At 33.9% G+C, this 27335-nt stretch overlaps 1 protein-coding gene across 4 annotated transcripts; it reads left to right on the forward strand.

Moving 5' to 3' along the window:
- The first annotated feature begins 78 nt into the window (after nucleotides 1–78).
- LOC140448128 (MPN domain-containing protein-like) lies at nucleotides 79–27335 on the forward strand. Of its 4 annotated transcripts, XM_072541207.1 has the most exons (9): nucleotides 79–312; nucleotides 450–572; nucleotides 11588–11641; nucleotides 16421–16573; nucleotides 16716–16965; nucleotides 17067–17169; nucleotides 18594–18763; nucleotides 20391–20639; nucleotides 22183–27335. In XM_072541207.1, exons 2-9 carry the CDS (start codon nucleotides 450–452, stop codon nucleotides 23328–23330), a joined length of 2250 nt encoding a protein of 749 aa, XP_072397308.1. In that variant the 5' UTR covers nucleotides 79–312; the 3' UTR covers nucleotides 23331–27335. The 4 variants fall into 4 exon arrangements, with proteins under 4 accessions (XP_072397308.1, XP_072397311.1, XP_072397310.1 ...); XM_072541210.1 differs by lacking the exon at nucleotides 450–572; XM_072541209.1 differs by lacking the exon at nucleotides 79–312 and having other exon boundaries at nucleotides 453–777.

Below are 27335 nucleotides of genomic sequence, written 5' to 3' on the forward strand. Positions count from 1 at the left end.
GGTGTCACCTTGTATAAAACCCATACTCACCTTGAATAAATTGACACATTTCTTCTTAACGTCGAGAGTGTAATCAATCTCAAGAAACTCATTTATGTCCTTTTCTAAATAAATGAAATAAGAGGAAACAAAAATTGGGAGGTAAAACCGTATCAAGAACGGATCACGCCCGTTGTCATTTGTTGTTATTTGGCATGTTGACAAGGCAGTCTAAGTCCAAAAATATTTAATGATAAAAGTTTGTTTACGTATAAATAAATGTTTAGTGGTCAATTCCGAACATCTTAAGGATTTCCGAAATCCTGAATAAAGGTAGATTGTTTTCCAGTAGTTTTGAGGTTGGCGGTGTTTAGTATTTCCATTTTGTCAGCTTGTAGCTTTTTGGGGTGTCAGAAATCTGTTAATATTACTGGCATTCTTTTCCACTAATAACACATGTTTCTCTTAAGATGCAGTCTCAGCTTGAAGCAGCATTATTAGGTCAAACTTCTCAAAGCAATAACCAAGATGTGGATGAAAACAAAGACAATAATTCTGAAGGGAAAGAAAATGAAGAGATGGAAGAAATTGAGGTTTCTTTTGTTGATTTTACTTGATTGAATGTATTTTTGCATGGGTTGAGTATTTTTAATTTTCTTACTTTCTTTTTATTTTGGCTGTATATAGTTTTTGCTTTAGTAACATAAATAGATTTGCATGTACTGATGGCTTTGTTCTAGTACAAAAAGCTGCAGTATATTAGCTCTGTAGAATCCTGCTCAATCAGTTATGATCACAGTAAGTATTATTTTTGATTCACAAAAAGTAATATCATACATATATAGAATAAGAAAATAGTACATACACATAGTAAAGTTAGAAAATTGTTATTTTAGGGAAGCCTCTGGGATTACTTTGTCATATAACCACTATTATATATTTTATAATTCCCTTCCCGTAGACCTTTTTACATATTCTTTACCATATACCAACATTGAATATTGGCTTTGGTCACCATACATGTAATTTATTTAATCATCAATCACATGATTATGTGCGTCATATAACATATAACTTAAATTAGCAGCTCAGAAATTGTCTTCGAAATATAATTAAAAAAAAATAAAATACTACTTTTTTATTTGGGTACTTGGAAATAATTTTTTTTCTATTAGTTTAATGTTTAATAGTTGGTTAATATATTACTAGTTCTATTCTTTTTTTATGGATTTAGTTACAAATATAATCACTCTTCAAAAGATTTATTTATTTATGTAAACTTTTATATTTGACAAGAATGTCATAAAAAACTAAACAGAACTTTATAGATCTACTAACAGGTGGCATCACTGTTAAGTAAAGTAATTAATTACATTATTTTAATATAATATGAATAAGCTGTTTCAAATTTTATAAATAAACTATTAAAGATAATTATTATTGTATTATAGATATATTTAATTATCTGCTTTTCTTTATATCAAAGACATAAGCATATGAAAAGAAGAAAGTGACCCATTGACCTCAAATTAAGTAGTGTTTAACTTACATGAAAAGGAATCATTACACAAGTTTCAAGATTCTAGGTCTTTCTTCATGAAAAAGAAGGAACATAAGAATATGAAAAGAAGTGAAAAACCTTTTGGCTCAAGTTTAATGAGTTAAAAGTGCCAAGAAAGAGACATACAAAATACTCAAATAGAAGTTGAACACAAATTCAAAAATGTTCTTCCTTATGCCAAGAGGAATATACATATAAAATTTAAAGACTAATAATTTCCTTTCAAGAAAAGGGAAAGGTATAAGAGGATGAAAGAACAAGAAGAGCCATTAGATATAAATTCAATAAGGTTTTTTCATACACTAAGAGAAACTCTTGTGCTAAATTTGACTCAGGACTTTCTCTCAAATAAAAAAAAAACAATAAAAACGAAGACAGGACTATTATATTTATATTTCATTATTTATATATTGAATTAGGTATCAAAATCATTTTACTGATATTAAACTAGTTTTTTGTATCTCCTATAAAAAAGTTAATAGAGTTAGCAAATCAAAATTGATGGGTCAGGGGGAAGAACAATGAATGTCTATCAGGAAGCTTTTCTTGGCTTGAGATGTAGGTAGCTTATTATAAAAAGTCCTGGCATCTGAGTTGATTAAAAATCGTTTAAGATGTTGCAGGTTACTGAACTTGGTTGATAAATCAGGATTGGATCTTTTGTAAAGGTTTTCAGGATTTCCTCTTGATGGAACAGGAAGGTTTTTTTTCCTCTTTTTAGTGGTTTCCACATAACATCTGTGCTCAAGTATGAATCACAGAATGTGTTTTGATAAAAACTTTTGTGGGGTGGACTGCTTCAACTTTTAAACAATGCATTGGCCTGGTAGAGAAAGGACATTTCTGTTGGTAAATTGGTGCCAAGTACTTGATCAAGGCACTGAAAAGCTCTTTTTTACAGTTAATCACAGAGAATGGTGGAGGCTTTTTTCTGTTGTGCGTGGTAACCTGCCTCCATTCATTGAGTAATTAAACACAGGACTTTTGGTTTATGTAACTCATGTTTTTATCACCTCAAGATATGAGTGCACTCAAATAGGGAAAATTGTTTCAATGCTGTCAAAACGATGTTTTTCAGTCACGAGATAATAGAGATATTGAATGACAGTTTAGGTTTTTTAATTAAAGAGAATTTTAATTAAAGAATTTTGTCAAGCAAAATAATAATAATAATAATAATAGCTGCTACAGAATATCTTCCTTTCTAGTTTTGAGCTTTTGTGTCCAGGCTCTTGAGTTCTTTTTCTCGTGTCAATTTTTCTGGAGCAAGGAGAGCATCGTTGCCCAGCTTTCTGAGACTTCAAAGTATCACATGTACTACACACATCTTTTTGGGGAAATCTATAAGATATGTTGAATTCATTGTTGAATATTGATCGAAATGTGTTGTAGTGCACAGCATTTTCAGCTTTACAAACTAAACATTCTATGAAGCACTAGCGCTTGGTGTGGATCACAAGCTTTTAAAAGGAACTCTTATTGTTCTTTCCCTTGCGTTTGCTACCTTCATCTTTTTCCCCCTTGCATCCAATCTTCTGACGTGTTTTTAAGACGATTCTCATCATTATTTTCCTTTGGCTGTTCAAGGCTAATAGCACTCTTTCTAAGCCAAGAGATAGCGCAAGAATAGCAAAATGACAATGTCAATGAAAAAATTGACATTTGTTTTTCCCCCTGACCCTTCCAGGATATTAAAATAATACAATTAATTTATTTAACATCAGCAATCATAATGCAAGGTAAAATCAAGAGTAAAAGATCCATAGGAAGACGAAGAATTTCCTGGCTGAGAAACCTAAGAGAGTGGTATAGTTGCAGCTCAGTAGATCATTTCAGAGCAGCCGCCAATAAGGTACGGATAGCTGTGATGACAGCCAACCTCCTACAGGAGAAGGAACTACGAGAAGAAGAACATCAGCGTCACCTGTTGGCAGATCTACAAAAACAAAATTTTTTAATCCAATTTCAATTTTTCAATACTTTTTTCAATACGAAAGAATTTGTTTAATTGGAGATTGTTAAATGCACATAATGCAATAATTCTTTTCTTGAGTTACTACAGTCTTCGTTGCATGAGTTGTGATTATCAGTAAACTAAATTTTCTAAATGTTGAAGGGTGGTTCTTAATTTACGTGTTTATTGCACCATTAGTTACAGCACAATTAATACTGTGCTTGGTTATGTTTTCATATGCCACTGTACTTGTTAAAATGAAGTATAGGTTTTCTCTCCTGACATAAACAATTTTATAATCATAATAAAACACTGAAAACTTTTGTTTTTACATTTTATGTTTTGTAATTTTACATTTTGTTTCAATGTTTTGTAATTTTATAATCATTACAAAAAATTAGGAATGAGGACATTTTTAGGATTTGGTAAAGGTTACATTCATTTTATTTATGTAAAAATATTGAGCACGATTCTTGAAGAACCTAAATTTAGAGTAGAAGTGATTTAAACTCATTGACAACCTTTTAATTACATATTTTTTGTTTTTCCTTAGTATGTATCTAAACACTTTGTTAATTTAATACTTATTAAACATATGAGTGTACTAGTTAACATTGATTCAGTTAATGGTCTAAGTTTTCACTATTTAAAAATAGAACAATATCATTTCTTACTATTATTGAGCAAAAACACAGATCATGTAACAGTATATATTTCAAGTATGGTTAAAGCAGTTGCTGCTGATTCTACTATAACTATTTTTGGAAGTTTTAATTTAAAAAAAGTGATTTCTCACATTTATTGAGACATTATTAGCAAGTGGAGCACAAGCTTTGAGTATATTATTTCAAATATGTGACTAAAATCTGTTTTTGAAATAGTTTAAAACCTTATATATTTAGTAGTTTGGAAGTAGTATTTTCATAAATTTGGATTCATAATGATCTACTGCATTTTTTTCACCCTTTTCTACACAGTGCACATTTCTTCTCATATTTGTATATATAACGAGGAATTTATCTCATTAAATACCAAAATGATGTTTTGGTGGCCATAATATCATAATGAGGATATTTTGAAGGAACCAACTAATTGTTAGAAAGAAATAAACATGTAACTTCTCTGATTGCATCTTTCCACCTTTTTCTAGGTCATCCTACATCTGGTCTTTCCCCAAAACACATTGTTTAGAGTGACGATTATCATTACTACATATGTCTATCATACGTCTTACCCATCTTAGTCTATTGGCTGTTTATTTTATATATTGGCTTAGTCTATATATCACACTAAATTTTCCTTTCCAAAGAGGGACTCTAACTCATTGTTGTTTCTACGCCACTTTTCGTTTGACATGCTACTTCAAGAGCCATATATATTACTTGAAGGATTTTACGTTTCCACACGAGCAGTTTATTTACTTATTTCTCTGTTAGCGTCCATGTTTCTCTTCCATACGCGTCTGCTGGTCGTATTATGGTTTTGTATATCTGGATTTTTGTACCTTGTGGGAGAAGTTTGACCTCATTAGATGTTAAATTTCAAAGAAAGGTCTGCTTTCCATCAGTATTCACGTTTCAGCTTCTCCTTCTACTTTGCTGTCATTGGGGATTGCAGCTTCTAAATATTAAAATTCTTCAACCACCTCGAAGTTATGATTATAGTAACATTTTGCCTTATTCTTGTTCTGAAACTACCGTCTATTTTGTTTTGTTTTGATTTACTGTAAGACTGATATTTAATGAAGCTTCTTCAAAGCTCGGGAAATTTTCTTTAACTTTAATGTTGATCGTGCTACTACATCTACGTCATCGGCAAAGGTAAGAACCATATTTGCTCACCGAGCAGCTATATCTGGTTTGATTTTTGGATAAATTTTTCACATGGCATATTCTAATGTCAGGTTAAACAAGAATGTGGACAGCGGATCTCCCCGTCTCAGTCCAGAATTTACGCAGAAAGCATTTGATGTTTTCCCTCCTATTCTAACTTATGCAAAGGAGTTACATATACACATTAGCCTTGCCGCAGCTGGTTTCTTAGGTATGTCCAGCTCAACCATTGCATTCCATAGTTTTAGATAATGAATTGAATCATGAGCCTGTTTAAAATGCCTGTATACTCGCAATACTTTTCAAGCATTTGTATAATAGTAAATATTTGATCAATTATATTGTCGATCTTCCAAGCCTGAAACCACACTGGTAGTCACCAACTATTTCTTCGGCGTGTGGTAGTAATCTTTTTAGCAATACCGAAGCCAATATTTTATATGTACTATTGATTAGTGGAATTTCTGTAGTTCATACATTAGTCCTTTTTTTTTCATATCTATTGTATTGGTACAATAATACTACCACACCACTTCAGTTAATTGATGGATGTTACTTATCAGTTCATGACCGTTTTTTTTATTAACTCTTCATCAATTTCTTCTAGGCTTGGTGGGATATTTCTATTTCGACCGTTGCTGTTTCCATAGTTTGCATTGTTTTCATCAGTTTCAATCTAGCCATTCAAGAGTTCTTCAAAATATTCCGCCCATCTTTCAATTATTTTATTTTCGGCGGTGAGCATTTCTCATCAAATTATTGTCTTTATATAAGAGCAATTTTTTTTGAATAAATGGTAGCTTTCATTGTGCCAGTTGCAAAATGGTATTGATTGCTGCTAATTAATCTATTGCATCACCTTATGAATATTGTGTACAAGGTTTTTCCATTTTTTCCCTTTGTCTTTTATTTTTGCTTCGTTCCATTTTCTTTTAATGCATTTTCTATGGTTTTCCACTTGTGTTCTGGTACATCTTTTCTTCTCCTTCTGGGAGGATTTAATGCACGGCGTGTCTAGTAACGTTTTCTAATTGTATTTTAATCTAATCGTATTGAAGTTTTGTTTTGAATACGTTTTCTGTTTGAAGTGATACGGCAAATATGACGATACAAAACCTTGTCTCACCCCTTTTAATACATATTTGTTGTGATAGTTTATCTTCATGTTCCACTTTTGCTGAGCTCTCGTCATCAAATAATCACATCATCCTTTGTATTTATTTGGTAATTCTCAATGTTTTAGCATCTTCTTCTTCACGTGCCATCTCCGCGACGGAGGTTGGCAATCATCATGGCTATTCTGATCTTAGATGCTGTTGCTCTGAATAGTTCAATTGATGTGCATCCGTACCATTCCCTCAAGTTACGCAACCATGAGATTCTTCTTCTTCCTACACTTCTCTTGCCCTGGATTTTCCCTTGCATAATCAATTGAAGTAGGTTGTATCTCTCATTACGCATAACATGCCCCAGGTATTGCAGCTTTCATGTCTTGATGGTTTCCAATACTTCCATTCTTTTGTTGATTCTTCTCATGACTTCGTTGTTTGTTACATGCTCGGTCCATGATATCTTCAGGATTCTTCTATACACCCACATTTCAAATGCTTCCAACTTTTTAGCAGTCGACGCGTTAAGTGTCCATGCTTCTATCCCATAAAGCAGAGTCGAGAAAATATAGCACCTTGCCAGCCTAACTCTCAAGTCCAATTTTAGTTCTCTTGCACAAAGTACCTTTCTCATTTTATTGAAGTTTGTACGTGCTTTCTCTATTAAAAGCACTACCGTTAATTGTCAGGCTTTCACCATTATTTTGGGTTTTTGATATCCTCATAAATTTGGTTTTCTTGGTGTTTATTGATAATCCATATTCCTCTCCATACTCAACTATCTTGTTCATTAGCTTTTGGAGGTCTCGGAGGTTGTCTGTTATTATGATAGTATCGTCCGCATATCTAATGTTGTTAATTGGTGTTCCATTGACTTTGATTCCTGCTGTTTCTCCCTCAAGAGCTCTTTTCATAATTTCTTCAGAGTATGCATTGAATAGTAGTGGTGACAATACACACCCCTGTCGCACTCCTCTTTTAACTTCGAACTCTTCTGATGTGTGTTCATTAATGCGTACGTGTGCCTGCTGTTTATAATATAGATTTGTTATAATTCGAAGGTCATTGTGTTGTATTTGTTTTGCTTTGAGGATCTCCATTAGCTCTTTGTGGCGGACTTTGTCGAAAGCTTTGTTGTAGTCTATGAAACAGACGTACATATCTTGGTTCACATCCAAGCATCTCTGGATTAGTACGTTGAATGCAAATAGGGCTTCACGGGTACCTACGCCATTACGGAATCCGTTTTACGTTTTAGCATGTTTGTAGGTAAATATCGTAGCATTTGAGTGTTCATAGTCATTTTTAATATATTTCTTGTTATATACATTCAACCCCTTAAATTTATTGTCTTGAGCGATATGCCCTGATTTTTATTGAAACAGATCCCTCTTGAACTTGTGACATTATCCGTCTGTCTGTGCGATAACTCTTAAAGCAAACATCTTAGAGTTTTGGAACTTAATACATAAATGTCTCTTGATCCAAGACGAATCTATGGATTCAATAATGACTTCTCATTCAGACAGATTCAGTAAGGATAAAAAATGTATTACCTCATAATATGAAAAATTTATGACATTAGATGCCTAACAACGCATAGGTATTTTTAATTGTATATTCAAAGCTTTTATTTTAAAAAGTGTAAAGTATTTACAAAGTCAAAATATAATAGTCATAATAAATAGTTTTGTACCAGGTATACCAAAATAGTGTATATACAATTTTAGATTTTATTGCACTCAAGATATTCAAAGCACGTAGTAAATTTGTGTATCAGCTAAAAATATATAAATGCAGAATTTAAATTAAATTCTCACAATAATGTATCCCAGTAATTTTTCAACACCCTATCTTGAAAGTTCTTTATATAATATCGATTTGTTGCACTTAAAACGGCTGTTTATAAAGTTTTAAAGTGAAAAAAAGTAAAAACGAGTTAAAAAAGTGTCATAACGTTAACTTTACTTCATGCCCCATAAGGTAATACAGTTGATTTAACTTTAATATTTACACATCGTGACGATTTGATTTAATTTAGTAGTTGTTCCTAATAGTAGAGCTACCGAAAAGTTAGAATTATCACGTGAACGGTATGTACTGGTTCCAACCCTAAATCCCCAAGTCACAAATTCGATTTATATATATTCAGGGATTCTACAGTATTCCCTGCTTTCCCTCGCTCAACCGTTTCTATCTCTCTCTGTTTTCCCATTCTCCATCGTTTAGGCCTCTCTTACTCATGGCGTCGTCTACTTCGTTCCTCCAGGATCTTCGGGGTCGTTCTCTTTTCCTCCTTTCTATGGAGCTCCATTCGGTTATTCTCTTTATCCATCTGCTGTCGCTAGTTCTTCTTACATGTCCATACCACTTTAGTCTTTTTTGTTCTATATATGTTAGTATGTCTCTTTCTATTGATGTTCTTTACTTTATTTCGTCATTACTTCTCCTATCCATTCTTGTTACTCTGCAGCATCTTCGCAGGTATTCCATCTCTGTTGCTAATATCGTAATGCTGTTTTTCTTGTTTATAATCCAATTTTTAGCCCCATATCTCATAATACTTCGCACTAATGTTTTATAAATCTGTGTTTTTATCTTCATATTTAGGTGTCTATCCCACCATACTGAGTTAAGTTGTCGGATTGCTGTTCTTGTTTGTCCTAATCTTTGCTTAATTTCTTCCCCTGTTGTTACCTTTGGATTTTTACGTTGTCGTTAATCTGTAGATGTCGCATTTTCTTTTCCATGTAGTCAAGGCTTTCTCTAAGTATATTTTAAATAGGGTTGGAGATGTGGACTAAACCGTGCAGGAGCCATTTTGTTGTGGTGAAGTCTCCTATGATTCTTGTTCCCATTTTAATGGACACTTTATTTTCTTTATACAGAGCTTTTGTAACTTCTATGAGTTCCGTCTGTATTTCTGATTTGTACATTGCCTCCCATAGTTCTGACCTTGATACAGAGTCATACGCCTTTCTCAGGTCCACAAATGCCAAATGTATATCTCTATTTTTTGCTTTTTTCTTTTCCAACAGTGTGTATATGTGGTCTATGCATGATCTTCCTGCCGTGAAGCTTGCCTGATTCTTCCCGATTTTGCTTTTATCGCTTGCTCTATCTTTTCTCGCAGTATCTTTCCATATAATCTTTCTATTGATGATATTACGCTTATTCATCTGTAGTTTTCGCATCGTTTTCTATCTCCTTTATTAAATATAGATGTCATTTATAGAGTCAACACCAAATGATGGTCAACACCAAATATAGCTAATCAAGAAGAACGTGGAGATAATTATAACAGGAGAACTTAACGGCAGAACCGGAAGGAAAGAAAACGATAAAGTCTGGGGAGATTTGGAGAGGATGAACAAAACGATAACGGCAAACGTCTGATTGAATTATGCGAACTAAACAACGTAAAAATCACCAAAGGATTCTTCAGGCATAAAAATATTCATAAATATACATGGATGCAAAAAACACGAAAGCTGAAATCGATAATAGACGAAGTAATAGTCAAACAAGTTACCACAATAAAGATAAAATATGTGAGAGTCAGAAGAGGAGCAGAATGTGGAACTGACCATAAACTACTGACACCAAAAATGGGCATTAATTGGAAACATAACAAGACACCCTCTACAGAAGAACCGTTGAACACTATTAAAGAAAAACAATACAATATAGAACTACTCCAAGAACCATCAATAAGAAAACTATACAAACAACGTCTAGACCAAAAATTAATAGAATTCAGATACGGCAACATCGAAGAAATATACGAGCATATAAAGGCGAGTATAAAACAAGCAGCATCCGAAGCCCTTGGAGAGAAAGAACATATAACAAATAAACAGCACTATTATGAAATAAATGAACCAACAAAAAAAATAATTGAAGAAAAAAAGCAACTATACAGAAAATGGTTGACTACAAACAACGATGAAGTTTATAAAGAATATAGAGAAAAAGATAGAGAAGTGAAAAAACAAATAACACAACGAAATAATGAAGAATGGGAAAGACCTGCTTAAATATTGAAACATACATAGGAGGTACAAGAACTTCGGAGTCATGGAAAGTACTGAGAGGATTGAAACAAAACTCAAAAGAGAAAATTAAATAGGGAAATATACAGGACAATGAATGGAAGGACTATTACAAAGACCACAATTCATTGGAAAAGAAAACAGGCGAATACGAAGCAGATCCCCACAACAAGAACTAAAAATAACAGATAGGGAAATGAGAACGGCCATAAAAGCAATCAAAAATAAGAAAGCACAAGGACCTGGAGGCATCTCACCCGAGCTTATAAAATACGGCTCAAAAAAATTACACCGGATAATAAAACGGATATTTCAGAAAGCCATAAATGGAGAACAGTTCCCAAAGGAATGGACGGAAGCATATATGACACAAATTCGATTTACACCACTCAAAAAAAGAGATACAATCCTCGCTGTGGATGTGGTAAAACCCATATATTGAAAACTGCAATTCTATTTGTCATTGTAATAATGGAACTATGATATTCACAATTTATATTATTGATTTACAGCATGAACATAGTTTTATCAAGTTGTAGGTGTTAAATTAAAAAATAAAAAAAAATATGACAAAAAGAGATAACCTTTCGGTGTCGGTGTCCTCGAATGACGATTCGTCTTTACCTAAATTAATAATGAGAGGTTCTGCTGCTCCTCAGTAACATCTAGTTCCCTATCTTGGATATAATGCCATCTACATGATGAAATGAAACAAATATGTAGTTGTTTATTTTTTAAATATATTATTGCCGATATTTCCAATCCAATAATTATGTATTTTGATTTTATTATTTGTATACAGCTGTAGAAAAAATATTGTAGGAAACACATGCATAAAGTGTTTTTTTTTTCACTCATGGAATTGCCGCACTCACCTGATCCTTCCATTCATTCATGAAAAAAGTACCACTTTATGCATTTGTTACATAAATTACTATTATATATTTTTTTTGCTAGACAATTAGTAGTACACATCTATTTGGTTACATGGTTACAAGTTACATGATTTCAAATTAAAATTAAGACCAAAGCGTATGAAAACTGGTACATTTGATTTGTTGTTTAGTAGTTTTGTTTCCTTAATTTTAAAAATTTTTCAGAAATCGGGAATGAGAGTGAATGGTCGTATTGCATCACCAGAAAAGAGTGAGAAGGTAATATTTTTTTATAGTTACATATAATTAATTTTTAATAGTTTTCTCAAAAGTAACAATATCTAACATAAATTAAACTAGTGTCTAATATTATACTATAGTCAGTTGCACACACCTATATTTCTAAAACAGATGCAAATCTTCGAACGAAAGAAGAACAATTGGTGCAACCTGTGAAAATGTTATTTAGAGAAGATACTATAAGTTTGAAATCTATAACTAATAGTAAGAAATAGCAGATGGCAGGCTTATAATCTTATGCCCAATTTTAAGTGTAGGCAACTCCTCTGCATATAACTGTGTTGTGTATCATTATGTATAAAGAACGTTCACAAATATAGTGCCTTCATTATACTAACGGCCTGTTAAAAATGGTGGTAATAAGTTAACACTCTTGAGATTTTTTTGGTGAGATCTGTTTTGAGATCTTCGTCTTTAATTCCGTGAGATCTTCTTTCTTCCATGAATTGCGGATAATCAAGCAGGTTATGTTTAACTGTCAGTGGATCAGAGGAGCTGGAGCAGATCGGTAGTGGTTCTTTTGTTATTAAGTATTTGTATCTTGCAACTTGATTTCTTCTGTTTAAAGGATTATTCAGGACAGCATTTATTTTTGGGCAGATTACATTTAATTTTGTACCTAATTTTTCCTTTAATTTTGTAATGATTTTGCCATGTATTAGTAAAGTGGATTTTAACCAGTCTCTTTATATCGGTGTAAGGATTATGTTTTCAACTTTGCAATATGGTTTAAGCTCATTCGACTTTTGTTGGCCAGTTGATCTTCTTTTTCATTTCTATAGATACCCATATGTGAAGGTACCCAAATAAAAGTTTTGTTTAAATGGATATAAAAACTGTTCTAACTGGGTATACAACCCATTTACCCATTAATGTTTCACTGTGAAATAAGGATTTAGACATCTTAAAATTTTGCTTGAGAGTGTGGTTCATGTGTCTCTTCCGTGGAAGAGAGATTATTGGGGTTTAGTTTCTTTTCTAACCTAGTTATATTATTTTTTAATTTTGTATTGTGGGTCTGACACTAAACAAAATTAAGGATCTCAATTAGCTCGGTAGTTTCATTCAAGTAATCTTTTGAAATTATTTCAGGATGTTTGGTCTGTAGTTTGTTTTCCAGAAAGTCACATATTTCATTATAGTTTAGGATAAAATGGTGGTCATCTGTTTGCTATTTTGTTTTTAATTGACTCTAAAAGCAAAAGTTTTTCGCGGGAATTTCTGGTTGACGTTTTTGATTTTTTCTTTAGTTTGCTTACTACAGGAGTGAAGATCTGTGAATCGGTCTATGGGGTATTTTCGTTAATGTCTGGAGAAGATAAGATGAGCCTTTTTAGTTAATTGGAGACGTTTGTAATAATTGGAAATGGTGTTATTTCTACTGGACTAGGATTGCTGATGTTGTTAGAGGTTGATTGGGGTTTTTAAGAAGGATATTTCACTTGTATTATTTATAGATCCCGTCATGTTGTCGTCAGTTTCTGTTTAGTTATTAGATGCATTTACTGTAGTTAATGTGTTTTGGGAAGTTTCTGGGTGTGTATTAGAAGTGGTTGAATTAGCTTTGGTGAGCATTCTTGTTCTTTTTGGTTATTAGATGCATTTACTGTGGTTAATATGTTTTGGGAGGTTTCTGCATGTGCATGTGCATTAGAAGCGGATTAGCTTTCTCAGAGCATTCTACTTTCTGGTGACCAATAGTCTCGTAATTTGTACAGTTAAACCCTTCTATAGAAAGGTATAATCGGTAAGTGGTATTGTCATTAGACATGATTAAAGAATGAGGAATAGACATATTTTCTAAAGGAGTGATAACTTTAGAGACAGCTTTTATACTCATCTTATGTAGTTCTTGTTTAAGTAACATGTTTAGAATAGTATTTGATATTACCAGTCGTTGAACTCGGGTGATGAGTCTTCTTATTTCTACTTAAGTTTCTTTTATTTTAACATATTTGTGGGAATGCAGTAGTGAATCTACTGGGGTTGAATTTTTCGGTGTAAAATTTAACGGCCATTATATCGAAGAAGCAGATACCATCGTAGCAGATCAAAATGATTGGAATCTATTCAATCTATTCACAGTTTACAACGTGATATTTATATTTTATCAGTGTCAGGAAGGTACTCCCCCTTGTTCAATCTTAAGTATTTGTGACATTGGCTTATAGCTATCTTGTCCTCTTTTAAATAGCTTTCCTGGTGGTCTGGTGCTTATTGGGTCTTAAATCCCTCGTTTTATCGAGATTACATACATTGAGAATAAATATGCCATTTTTTTTGTCTATTTATGTACTTTATTAGCTTTATTAGAAATTTTAGAAACTATGTACAGGATTGAGTTTTTTATATAAACAAAATGAATAATTTTTTTTGACCGGTCTGAGTTTTTTTTTTAATTTCAATAAATCAGTTAATTTTCAGTCAAAATTTTTAACTCATCCTGTATAATATATCTATTATTAAACTACGGGAACATATACTTTTTTATGTCATTCCCCATAGAGATCTTCGTACAAGCTAGAAATATGTACAATTCCTTATGACATGACTAACTTTGACTTATCTTTGATTTTATTTCAGTATGGTTTGTGCGTTTTTTCTTTTTATTCGTGCCTATTAATTAGTATAGATCGGTCTAAAAGTTATTTCGGTGTTTGTATGACGAAAAAGCAAGGCGGTGTAAGTTATTCATGATATTGTTTCTTTTTTATTTATGACTAGCTGAACCGACTTAGTAGGTGTCAAAAAAAGAATAGTATCTGACCCGTTGCTGGAAGCCAATTCTTCTTCTTAACATGCCATACACCAAAGTGCGTAGGCGACTATCTCATTACTAGAATTCTGTTCTTGGCGGCGTGACACAGCTCGCCTGTATTGTGTATTCCTGTCCATTCTTTAATATTCCTTAACCAGGATAATTGTTTGCGGCCGGCTCCTCTCCTACCTTCGATCTTCCCTTGTAGGATTAACTGTGGTATTTGGAAGCCAATATACGACGTCAATTTGTTCAACGTTCACTTGTTTAAAAGCAACGATTTACTGTAAATAATAATCGATTATTTGGGGATTAAACGCGACATTTTTACGTTGTTTATTTCGATTAATTGTTAGCACAAGATAGAGAAGAAATCCAGTTAATGGTCGCCAACCTCCGATGAGAGTATGTGAAGAAGAATAAAATTTACATTCCATCTTTTACTTTCAACTTCATTTCGCGTTGCTCGTCAGTTTGACTTGATCGTATGATTCTTTTACTTGCAGCATTGCTAGTTCTACGATCTAACGATCTAAGTTGCTACGTCTAATTGTTGGCATTTTAAGCACCGTGTTATCAAACGCGAAATGGTTAAATGCGCGAAATTTAAATAATCGTTAAGTTTTCTGAAATTTTCCAATTTTCTTTCTGTTTACAACGTACTAGAAAACTAAAAAAAGATATATGAGTCGGCAAGTCGTTCTCAAGTTATGGCATGACCAAGGGAAATAGGAATTCATTTTTCTATATATAGATTATTTTTGTATCTACTACAATCGTTTTCTATCGGACTACGTTATTTGTTTCTATTTCCAAGAATTTATAAGCTTAACCGTGATGGTGGCGTGAAAACGTGGATGTTTTCCTAATTTTACAGTAATGTTCCTTGATTTTGAAAGTGAAATACCTGGTAATACAAGGTGGAGCAAAAGTAATCACCAGATGTTCTTTTGCCATATTTTTTTTTTAATGAAAAACTTTGGTTCTGCTTGTGTAGTTTGTTTATTTAAACCATTAGAATTTATTCCATCAAGTCGGCCAAGTGGCCGCCACCAGAGTTGATGACCGTACAGACCCGTTTTATGGAATATTCCATCACTCTTAAGATCTTCGTCTAAGGCTTGTTGACGTCCCCAAACCCATAAAAAGAAGTCTCCAAGGGTTAAATCGGGTGATCTGGTCGGTCAGGCAAATCACCAAAACGAGAGAGTAAGCGACCGGGAAATGCTTCCTTCAGAGTATCGGTTGTGGCTCGACCAGTGTTCTCTGTTGGACCGTCCTGTTAGAACCACATGTTCTCAAGTCCCAATTCATCCAATTGAGGACGAAAAAAGTGGGTAATCATGGCTCTGTAGCGAGTGCCGTCCACAGTCGCCGTTTGGCCTAGGCTGTTCTCAAACAAAAATGGCCCGATGACTCACTCAGCGTAAACCGCACACAACGCAGTAACTTTGAGCGGGTGTAATGGCTCTTCGTAGATGGTTGATATACTGCCTGCACTTTGTAGGGGAACATCTTCAAATCTCTCACCAAAATTCTACGTAAGGACCGCCGGCCAGGCGCTCTATAACAGCTTTATAACAGCAGCGATATTCTCCGCAGAACGGCTGCTCCAGAGCCAGCTGGACCTTTAGAGCATCTCGTGTTGTCCCAGCCTCTTTAAGGCGAGAGGCTAAATGACGAAGTGTTTGTCAAGTTGGTGTCAGACGGCCTGGAAATCTACGACGAAATTCACGCTGAGCCAACACAACTATTGCGCAAAAAAAAATGAAAACAATTATTCCTCGTTCTTGCGGAGTAAACCGATTCATACAGATTTATGTCTTATCGATTTGTATTCAGCGTTTTTTTACTTCACAAATGTCCAAACCGAATTGTCTTTTGGTTCTATTTACAAAAATTATATAGCGTCTTCCAATAGGGTGATTACTTTTGTCCCACTTGTTATACAGGACCTCGATAGTTGTATAACAATAATATTTACGCCACGACTGTTTTAGGAAGTAACAGAATCTGTTAAAATTCAGCCGATTAAACCACCGGCCCCGCCGGTTTTTGGAAGAGAATCCAACAATAGAACAGTGACCCTGCAGAATTTATTATCTGCGAGTATTTTGCAGCCCGGTCCTGGGGCTATGACAATAGAATATTTGGTAAGTGCACACTACTTTTTTCTTTTTAATAGTGATTTTACTTTTTACTCAGATTGCTGATTGTACTTCTTATTCAACTTTAGATATTCTTGCACAAATTTTGGAAAATTGTGGGTTTTTCTTAATATAAATTTTTCTTCAGGGACAAAAATTTGTTGGAGATCTTCTCGAAGACGGAAAAATCCGCAGTCAAGAGACGGACACAATTTTTGCTTCGCCCAGTGCTTGGGCAATCGCTTGCAAACGGTTTATTAATCCCGATAAAAAATCCGGTTGTGGATGGGCATCTGTAAAGTACAGAGGGAAAAAATTGGATGCTTTTAAAAACGTTTGGTATAAGAAGAAAAAAGAAGAGGACGAGAAGCAAGAGAAGTTAATGAAAGAAAGAGAAGGTAAGTTAATACCGTTTTTATTTATTTTATATGAGAGAAATTCTATTTTTATTATTTATTTCTACATCCTTGTTTGTTAATAATAAAATTATGTGTTGTAGCTGCTAACATGGAACAATTGCTACAAAGGAGTATGATGAATTCCATGATGTATCAGAGAATGGTGGTTAAACACAATACCATTACGAATAGGACAATTACCCAGTAAGTATAATGTTTGTATTTATTTTCCGTCGACTCAATACAAAATTTTAAGGCTGGCCATCTAAAATGAAGATCCAGAAAATTTTTAGATCAGTAAATGAACGTGAAATGCAGCGATACCCTGTAATTTTACCCTCAACTTCACTTTTGGATTTGTGATGTTGGTTGCTTTTCCTTTTTTTAGGGGTGAGAGCTACCCCTATTAGAAAAAAATCGTATAATTTTAAATTAAAGCGGGCAATTGATTCAAATCATCTTTTAAAGAAGTAAACGAATGTCAAATGACAAAATTTACAATTTTGTCATAGTTTAACCTCTAAATCTCACCCCCTAGATTAGTTATAATTAAAACAATGTCATTGACTACCTTGTCTCTCCTCTGATTTGCACGGAAATTTGGATTTAGGTTATACTTACCCTCAGAAAACTCTACCCTACTTATCCTAGAAACTAAAAAAAAAACATTTTTGGTTTCACATTGTAATATTCTATTTGGAATTTTCCAAATAGGAACCTACTTTGTTTCTGTTATCAGTATTTGTTTTTACGATTGGTAGGTTGTCAACCATGTCCACCACCTTCTATATTTTATCCGTTCTTGGGAGCGGCTGTGGTAACCGCAGAGCTACTCAATCCACCCCGCAATCACCCCATGCAGTATTTCGATCCCTATTTGCTAAAGGTGACGATAATGAACCACCAATACGGAAGTAAAGGAAGCATTAAGGAAATTAAAGAATAGAAAATCACCAGGAGAGGACAGAATACCCAACGAACTCCTTGAGTACGAAGGACCAGATCTGACCAAACAACTATTAAGACTAATCCAAAAAATAATAGAACAAAACAGAATTCCTCAAGAATGGAGATCAAGCATCCTAATACCTCTTTTCAAAAAGCCAATCGGACCCGGAAAATTACGGAGGAATTAATTTATTAAACACAACACTAAAATTAACAACCAAAATGAAAACAAATAAACTGAATGAAATTATATTACTAGCACAAGAACAATAAGGCTTCAGGTCGGGAAGATCATGAATCGACGGTATATTTATAATGAGGCAAGTGCAAGAGAAATCATTAGAATACAACAAATCGGCATATCTATATTTCGTGGACCTTAAGAAGGCATTTGACCGGGTCAAATTAATGGACGTTATCCACGTATTGTACTCAAGAGAGATACCTCTAGGAATAATCAAAACGATCGAAAATATTTACGCAATACGTGAGACCCTGTATATTTGAAAATATTTTTAGAGCATGCTCCTATCTGTGCTTCAAACTTTTACCTAAATAATTCTTTTCATATCTCTTACGTCAAATGATTAATTGGACTTCCTCGCACTAAAACCACACCCTGTATATAGTAACTACAATTATTAACAAAAAATAATTTATAAAATTTTCTTCATTTTCAGCGATACGAATACAATGATAGAATGCGTGCCATTTTCAAGCTTAGGAAAGCTACAACCGTTTCTAATTACCATGACAACCAATTCAGCATTCCTTATGGATTTTCATTGCCACTTGACGAAATCCGAAGTATCCGGTTATCTTGCTGGACGTTGGGAACCTAATACACAAAGTAAGTAGTAAGATTAACGCTAATATCAAACAGTAAACACTGTCATACTGTTAGGTAGAGATCAATGGGGATCTGCTTTACGATTTACGATCCACAAGATTTACTAAAATTTGATCAGTTGTACGACAGCGCCCCGAAGGCTGCCGATCAAAGAGGCGAGGCTGGAAACAAGACAAACGAAAAAGGACACTACAAAAACCGTTTCGTTGATATAAACATTTTTTACAATATAAGTTAATTTACTTTGTTTTATAGTTTTTTTATTAATAAAAAATAACTTGAAATTCCCAAAATATTGCACTGCAACTCTACTCTACAAAGACATATAAAATAAGTTCATGTAGTCATATTTTTTACATAATGAAACTATACTAAATATGCTTGCGACGTTTTATTTAGACCACTTCCAAAATTGGTTAGTACATTTCATGCACTTAACAAAAGCACCTTTTGACAAATCGACAGCTTTATCAGAGAACTCTAACGAAATTCATTCATAAAAACAAACTAATTTCATTCATAAAAACAAACTTTCCTTGTTAAAAAATTTGGAGGTTTTACCTTTTATGTATTTCTTCTTGTGGAGGTTTTATGACAGTGAAGTAGACGCAAGTGAATCCATGGTCCAATATTCTATCCGCTGTCGATGTGTCTGACGATGTGTTATCAAAAAACCAATTTATTTGTACTTACAAACGCTACAAGCTTCTGCGTAACTGGAACAATCTCTGCGGAACACTCATTATCGTCATTTTTACAACTTAAAACTTGATACTTAAAAAAACCCAAATCACTTTCTTTACTAATAGTAGAATATTCTTATCCACCACTTTCAACTAACCTCGAATTTCCCTATATATTTTCCTTCTTAAACAATCATATTTCAAATTACGTTGTTGTTAACCGACATTTCAATTTCCTTGAATATGTGCAATCCAAATTCCCAATATTATTTGATAAATCTACTCCTAAAACTGAGCATTACTAATTATCTCTTCTAATTTCCTATATATTCAACTATGTATTACTCGCAAGAATATATTTAAAACGCGAGTCATAGAATTTATTGTTCAGTAATCACTACTTGTCATTGCATGGTGTTTCTTTGGTATTTTGACAGTAGTTGACTTAAGCCATTCCATTTTCTTCTAGCAACTTTAGTATTTCAATATTCTCACCGGTTCGATTGCTTTTCCATTTTTAGTCATTTGTATTGCCTGTGTAACTTTGCTTTCTATTATTGATGCACCGCTTTTGGCAATCTTTGTATAGGATTCTTTAATACATTTCGTGAGATGACCACAATATCAGCTACTACAAGTTACATACAGAGCTATTATATACAGAGAAAAATCACGAGAAAGCTTAGCATACATGACTTCCGTAACTTCAGCTGATGGTTCAACAATTTATTTCCATTTTTCGTACAGTTTATCGGAAGAATATGGCATTTCAGTGTTTACTTTTTTATTTTTTTTTTTACTGTTTTCTTGTTTATTTTATCGTTATATTCATTTTAATATGTTTAGAGGATAGGTTTCGCGCTTCGACTATTACTTGTCTTTTTTTTCGTGTTATCTTTATTACTTAACTAACAAAAATTTAATTCTCTTATCTATATTTATAGATTTACACGTGAAACGTGCTTTTCCATGTCGTTGTTCAAAAAAGGATAGATCCAGTGCCCGATATATAGAAACCGAGATAAAGAAAACCATAGAAAGAGAAAAGCTCACACTTATCGGATGGTACCATTCTCATCCAACAGCTGCAGCTGCTCCAACATTAAGGGATATTGATGCTCAATTAGAATATCAAATTAAGATGAAAGGAGTTAAGGACAGCAGCTATTCACCTTGTATAGGAGTTATAATATGTAAGTATTATCCTCTTATTTCATTCTTATGTCATCTTTATTAATTTAACTTCGGGTAATGGAGAAAATGCAGTCTGCTATTAGACTAAAAATCGATCTGCCTGTTTAAGGCAAGGTCCTCCAAAAAAACGTGTTTTTTTTTTAAATAATTTTTTTTTGTAGTACACAAGATATTTGAAAATCAAACTTTTTACAGGTAAAAGTAAAAGTTAAGCAAAAAACAAAATATGTAGTTTCATATTCTGTATCGAATAGGCTATGGTCGGTACTACGATGAAACATTTTCACCGAAAAATAAAAACAAAATGCCGGACTTCTTTATAACTACAGTAGACTCTCTCTATAACGAGAACTGAAATGGCATACTAATTACCTCGTTATAAGCCGATCTTGTTATATCAAACAACAATAATACTGTGCATACATATGAATATGTAGTTTTCTCAAACATTAACTTCCTATAGTGAAGCCAATCGGAGCAATATAAGATGCTAAATATTGTTTGAATGGTGTTTTTGAAAAAAAGTTTTTTACTTTTATTGTCAATGATAAAACAAAAAATCTCTATTCTGTAAATCTGTATAAAGCGTATTTTCAAGGATAACATAATGTATTGCTTCTGCAATTGGAAGAAGTCTTTGACTGCTTTAAATTGTCCAGGATTCCATCTATCATATTTTCTAAAGATGTGAAATAGTTGTATGCTTCTTAATTTTCGTATTGCCTTTGAATAAAGTTAATTACAACGTTTAAAGAACTTTCCACATCTTGTCTATTAGGACCTTCTTATTATTTGGTGTGAATGGTCAACCCCCTACAATGACACTTGTGAATCATAAATTCTAAATTTCTGAAGAAGTTTATTGCGGGTGGCAGTTAAAAAGGGTAGTTATTAGCCACGGCCAGGCCAAAAACGAAAAAAGAACGTTTTTTGTTCTTATTTTCTCTCGTTATAACCAAATTTGTCTCGCTATACAGGGTTATAGTTCAATAGAAATTTCACCGGATATCGAATGTACTTCGTTATAAGCGAAACCTCGTAATAACCGTGTTCGTTATAGAGGGAGTATACTGCATTTTGAGTAACAATGAATATTTTTGATTATAGTACGGACCATAGAGAGACATCTAAAGAGTAAAATGCCGTTTGGTTCATCTTGAAAAGTGCAATAATTTCGAAATACGACACTTAGTTGAAAAAGCGTGGTTTCGAGAAATCCGTTAAAGTAAACAGCGGCCGTCACCCGTCCCGCTTGAATGGCGGGATTAATCGCTTGGCGTGCCCCGCTTTTCCTCTTCTTTACCTACTTAAAGGTCGTACGACCTTCGGGACTAATTATATAATTTCTAAGAGTATTTTCTAGCTATTTTTGAAAGAAAATTTCGATTTTTAAACTGTTTGGAGGAACCTGGCCTTAGCCAGGTTTAGAGGAATTTTCTATAGCATTTATTTCGAATTTGAATTGAAACATTATTATAGAGTATGCTATTATACTGTCTTACTTAATAAATTGAATGTATAATTTACCTTTTTATTTTACAGCCCCGTATAATTACGATACCCCATCTTTAGAATCAAGCATTATAGCCTATTGGGTTATACCTCCACCGGAATCGAAGCCGAACGAATATGGCCGACCGATGCTGATGTCGTACAGTGTAACACAAGATTCCGTTGTGGCCCCTCACATAAAAGACGAAATGAAAAAGTGCATCGAATATTATAAGAAAGAGACTGATTATATTAATTTTGCAGATAGTTACATGGGAACTACCTGTTACATAGATAAGTTAAGGACTACTCTAATGTCAAAGTTTCCCAGGGAAGAGTCCGAAACAGCTTTATGGAAGTTTATTAAAGAGATTCTAGGTTTGCCCGTGGAAGAGAAAGAACCCTTGATTAGTATACCTACCGTTTCGAAACCTAGCCAGTTCTTCCACACGTTCACCCCTCCAGCTAGTTTGGCGTCAAGTTACATGTTACCTACGGATATTTCCAGTATACTTTATAATTCTGGTAAATTTCCCAGTGCTACAAGTCTCTTAGGCTTACCAGACCCTATGGCGCATAGTACCCTTGCTGCGAATAATATGTTTTTGCAGTCGAACTATTTTAAAATGCAAGACATGTTTAAACCATTTACGTCCAGTGCGCATCTACCTCCTCCACCTGTGCCCCCACCGTCAAGACTTAATAGATCAGATAAGTCACTTCCAAGTGCAGCTTTGGGAGCTCCACTTCCTTCTACTTCTTCCCTGAAAATACCTTCTGAAATGAAACTCCCAAAGAGGAATCATTCAGAAAATTATTATCATACAAAGTCCAAGAAGGAATATTCACAACACGAATTCACAATGCCAAAAGCCCCTAAAGAATTCTCGATGACTGATTACATATCGTCATTGGGAAAGGCTACTGTGACAAAACCTGAATTTCTTATGCCTGATTTAAGTAGTATAAATAAGCATTTAAATGAATTCAGTCTTAGTATGGGTAGGAAAAAGGATTACGGAGAAAAACCGCCTAAAATACCGAAGTTAAATTATTCTAGTGGTACCTTAGACTTAAGTTTTACTAAAAAATCGCCTACCTCTTCGTTTATTTCTGACGTTCCTACGGATCTGACCGTCGGTGCGACTAAGAGGGTTAGTGAAGGGGAAAGTAAGCCTTTGAATCTCAGCGCCGGGTAGTTAATAGATTAAGTTATTGTTTCCGGTTTAAATGATCTAATATGGTTCGATGTGTTGTTGACAGATGATGGCCTTTTTTCTGGTTTGAATGATCTGAGATTATAGAAAATGGTGTTGCGTGTTGACAGATGACAGCGAAGGGTAGCACGAAATGTTACTGAGTTGTGAGCCAAAAGTTTTGTCATTGATATGATTTTCATTATTTGTTCAGTGCTCGTATGAACACTGCATGGTTTAACTATTCACAAACGAAAACTAATTTCTAGAGGTAAACTAACAGATTGTCTTATTTAGATTTAATAAAAATGATTTTCTCATGTACAAAGATATATATGTTTCACTGTGACAGTATTCATATGAGACAGGAATTCCACAGAAATATTTATACAGTAGAACCTCGAAGATTCGATATTTCGGACAATACAAACATGTCTAAAAAAAACTAATACAAAAAAAAACGTTTTGAACGATCGAAAAGCTAAAAACTATGAATACAAATTGACAGTTGTTAATTACATTGGAAAGAACATTCTAAGTGATATATTTTACAGCATAGCACTTACAAAACATAATTGAAGGGCTTAATGTGAAACAATGACAAGCATCAAAAAGGTAAAAGTGAGATATTTGACTTTGAATGTTAAAAGTAATATTATAAAATCCATTAACAACTTCTGTTGTTTTAGTTTAGATATGTCGATGCATGATGCCCTATGGAACTAAACAACAATATTAATAAACTCCAAACTCCAAACTTGAGAAAAAAAAAATAAATACCCAAAATCTTATTTAATCAACCAGTTCGGCGACCTCATCAGCGACATCAGGGCTGACATCCTCTCGTAAACTATTGTAGAAGGGATGTTACACTGAAGGTATGTAGGGTAATAATGATCCAAAATTTTGGAGTTTCTTTTTTTGAAATGACGTACCTTTTTGACAACAGTAACGGAGTTGTAGGTACCATTCACAGAATGCTGGTTTTGCCCGGTACAATTATCCGTGAAGAAAACGAGATGTTCTACTTCACCTATCTTTGAGCTTAAAAATTTTATGATGCAATTTCATCACTTCCTCTTTTTTCCGTCCAGACAAACGTATGACCGTCTTCCGTACAATCATGGATTCCTAGATTATACATCCATATTTTCCTGCAATAAAATTCAGGACCAGTGGTTGATTTAAGAATCGATAACGGTTGCTGCAAGTCAACCGATATAACACATGTCTTCTTATCAATTTTGGACCGTGCTGTTTCGCTCTTCAGTAATTGTTGCATTGCCTGAGCCTTACACTTGTGCAAGTTAAGTCTTGATGTTAATTAGCTATAATCTTTTTTTTTCTGATTTTGCTGACTCTATTTGGATATTAATTTCGTCGCATGTCGCATCAAGAGACATATCGATCCAAATAGAGACTGGCTAAACTCATGTTGTGGTCCACGTAAACTTTATTCATGTTCTCTTGTCGACTGTAGTGACTTTGATACTTTGGAATCGAATGTATGTGGTTTTTAACACTTAGTATTTCCGAATCAGATATTTAGTTCAAAAGGTTTGTATGCTTTCCTCTGTTGCCTCTTTCTGGCACTAGATTTCCTTCTATTTTCTTACGAATAATGATATTTACTCTGCCCTTAGAAGCTTGAAGTTCATGGATATTTAAAAATTCTGTGGAGTAGACTGCATTGCTCTTTCTATGCGATTCTTGATGTTTTTGCTTCTTTCGGCAAGACCTTTTCTTCTTAACAATATCTATACATCCGAATAGGTAACTCCCATGAACCAAGATTCCAAAACTCGTTAAAAATATTGCTCGTGGCCCTGAAGCTTTTCCCTACACTTCTTAGTGTAACTGCAAGGCGCTCCCAATTCTCGACCAGGCACATTTTTTTTCGTTTTGTCGCTTACATATGGTTGCCCTAAATTTCGTCGAATTTTTTTTTTGATCTTGGATAAAAGTGTTCATTTCTTTGTCTCCATCGACTTGTTGGAGTTTTGTCGGCCTTTTGGTTTTGTCCTTTTTCTTGACGGACCTTGTTCATTATCCCACAACAAAATGCAATAATATAACAAGCCATCTCACAAGCCACGACAATCATACTTTAATCTTGAATGGTAAGAGTATGACAAGCCACATTTAACAAAAAAATTACATACCGCTGTATTTTCATCACTTGAGTCACTTCTAGATCGTAGATAGTCAGGATCACGGTCACTGTCATCAAACGTTAACTCATCTTCAGTATTTTTCTTTCTATAGTTGTCAAAACTCACAGAAATATCTGAATCGCTTCCACCTATGTTCGCCATTTTGATGTGGCTTGTCATTATGCCGAGTAGATACTAAGACAAATTAGACCTATGCAATAGTGTTACCATAGGTTATTCCTTAGGTTAGTTACCATAGGTATTATTATATATACGCCATCTATTAACGAAGAACTGAACTAAATTTTTAGTGGCTTGTTATACTATTACTATAACCGAGCATAGCATTAACTCTTTTTGAACTCATGTGTGGCTTGTCATTGTTTCACATTAAGCCCTTCAATTGTATTCGAAGTATGAAATAGTTGTCAGTGACGACGTGCCTACGTTATAAAGAAGTGGTTCTCAAACTTCTTTCTATGCTACTACTTTTTGAAAGTTAGAAGGGGTTACTCTCCTCTAGCTATGAAAAGAAAAACTATCTTTTATTACAAAAACTTATGTACTTTCAAAAATAACATGCGAGGTTACTTTTAATTTAGTGCCAAGAATGGTGTTTCGTTTCATCTTAACAAGGTGTGAATTTCTTGGTATTTACCAAGTGTGTATATTGCTGCCAAATTTTGCGGCGGAACTTTATTTCAGAACGTCTTCTGTGTGGAATGAATTTTTGATAGCATATGCAATACGCAGCTAACTCCAAATGGCACTGTCTGCACATACTGAGAAAGTCACCATATGGCAACTTCCGCAGCGAAAGTGGTAATGTACAAGAGTCATATTTATGCTTCCCTGTAAGTTATAACAGTTAAAACCACGCATAGCGCCTTGCACCTTTCGGTTCATTGTCTTTTGGACTTCATTGAGCCATGTTGTTTTCGGTCTTCCTCGTCTTTTTTGCTTAAGTGGCTGGTTTCCGTTATTATTATTTCCTTTGTTACGTGCATCATTCTCTATATACCTGCTGATCTGCGCAAAAAATCCTTTTCCAAAATCTACTCTATGTCTTGAGTGCCTCACTCAGGTAGATTTTGAAGAGTGTTGGAGATATACTGCAGTCATGTCTTAGCCTTTTATTTACCCTAAAATTCTCGAAAAACTGGTTGTTAATATTTATTATTGATCGAAGATGTATGCTTGGAAGTATTATTGCTTTCAGAAGTGTTTTATTAATAGATGAGCTTTCCAGTACTTGCCATAGCCTACATAGGGGTATTGTATCATAAGCTTTCGTTAAGTCCATAAATAGTAGATGAGTTGGTCGATCCCTAGCCATTATTTTTTCATTTCGTTGGGTTAAAGTGTAGATGTGGTCGATGCAAGATCGTCCAGCTCGAAATCGTACTTGTCTTTTGGTACATCGCTAAAAATGTGCACAAATTTTCCAGTTAGTGGGATTTCCTTGCCTTTTTTCTTTGTTTCTGTGATGACAGATATCGATATTTTTTGTTTTCCAAGTAATTTAGTAACGTCTTCCATTTTACCTCGCCAGCCCTTACGTTCAATTTTGCAAAATTTATTAGCCTGTAAAGAAAATATAGGATTCAAATATAAAGAACATATAGGATTACAATTACAAATTACAGTTTAAAAGAAGGTATACCGCACCAACTCTTGATGCAGACGACTTGAGGGTTTATAGTGACTTGTCAATGAAAGGGATAGATCGTATTGATCTCGTGAGAATCAGAAAAAATGGCAAAAATCGTGACACGTTTATTTATTAATTACTATTTATCTGGGAATAAGCCACAATTAAAGGTTAAAATACGTTTATTGACGTTTCAATTTCCAC

The sequence above is a fragment of the Diabrotica undecimpunctata genome, chromosome 8, assembly GCF_040954645.1.
Source record: "Diabrotica undecimpunctata isolate CICGRU chromosome 8, icDiaUnde3, whole genome shotgun sequence".
NCBI lineage: Eukaryota > Metazoa > Arthropoda > Insecta > Coleoptera > Chrysomelidae > Diabrotica > Diabrotica undecimpunctata.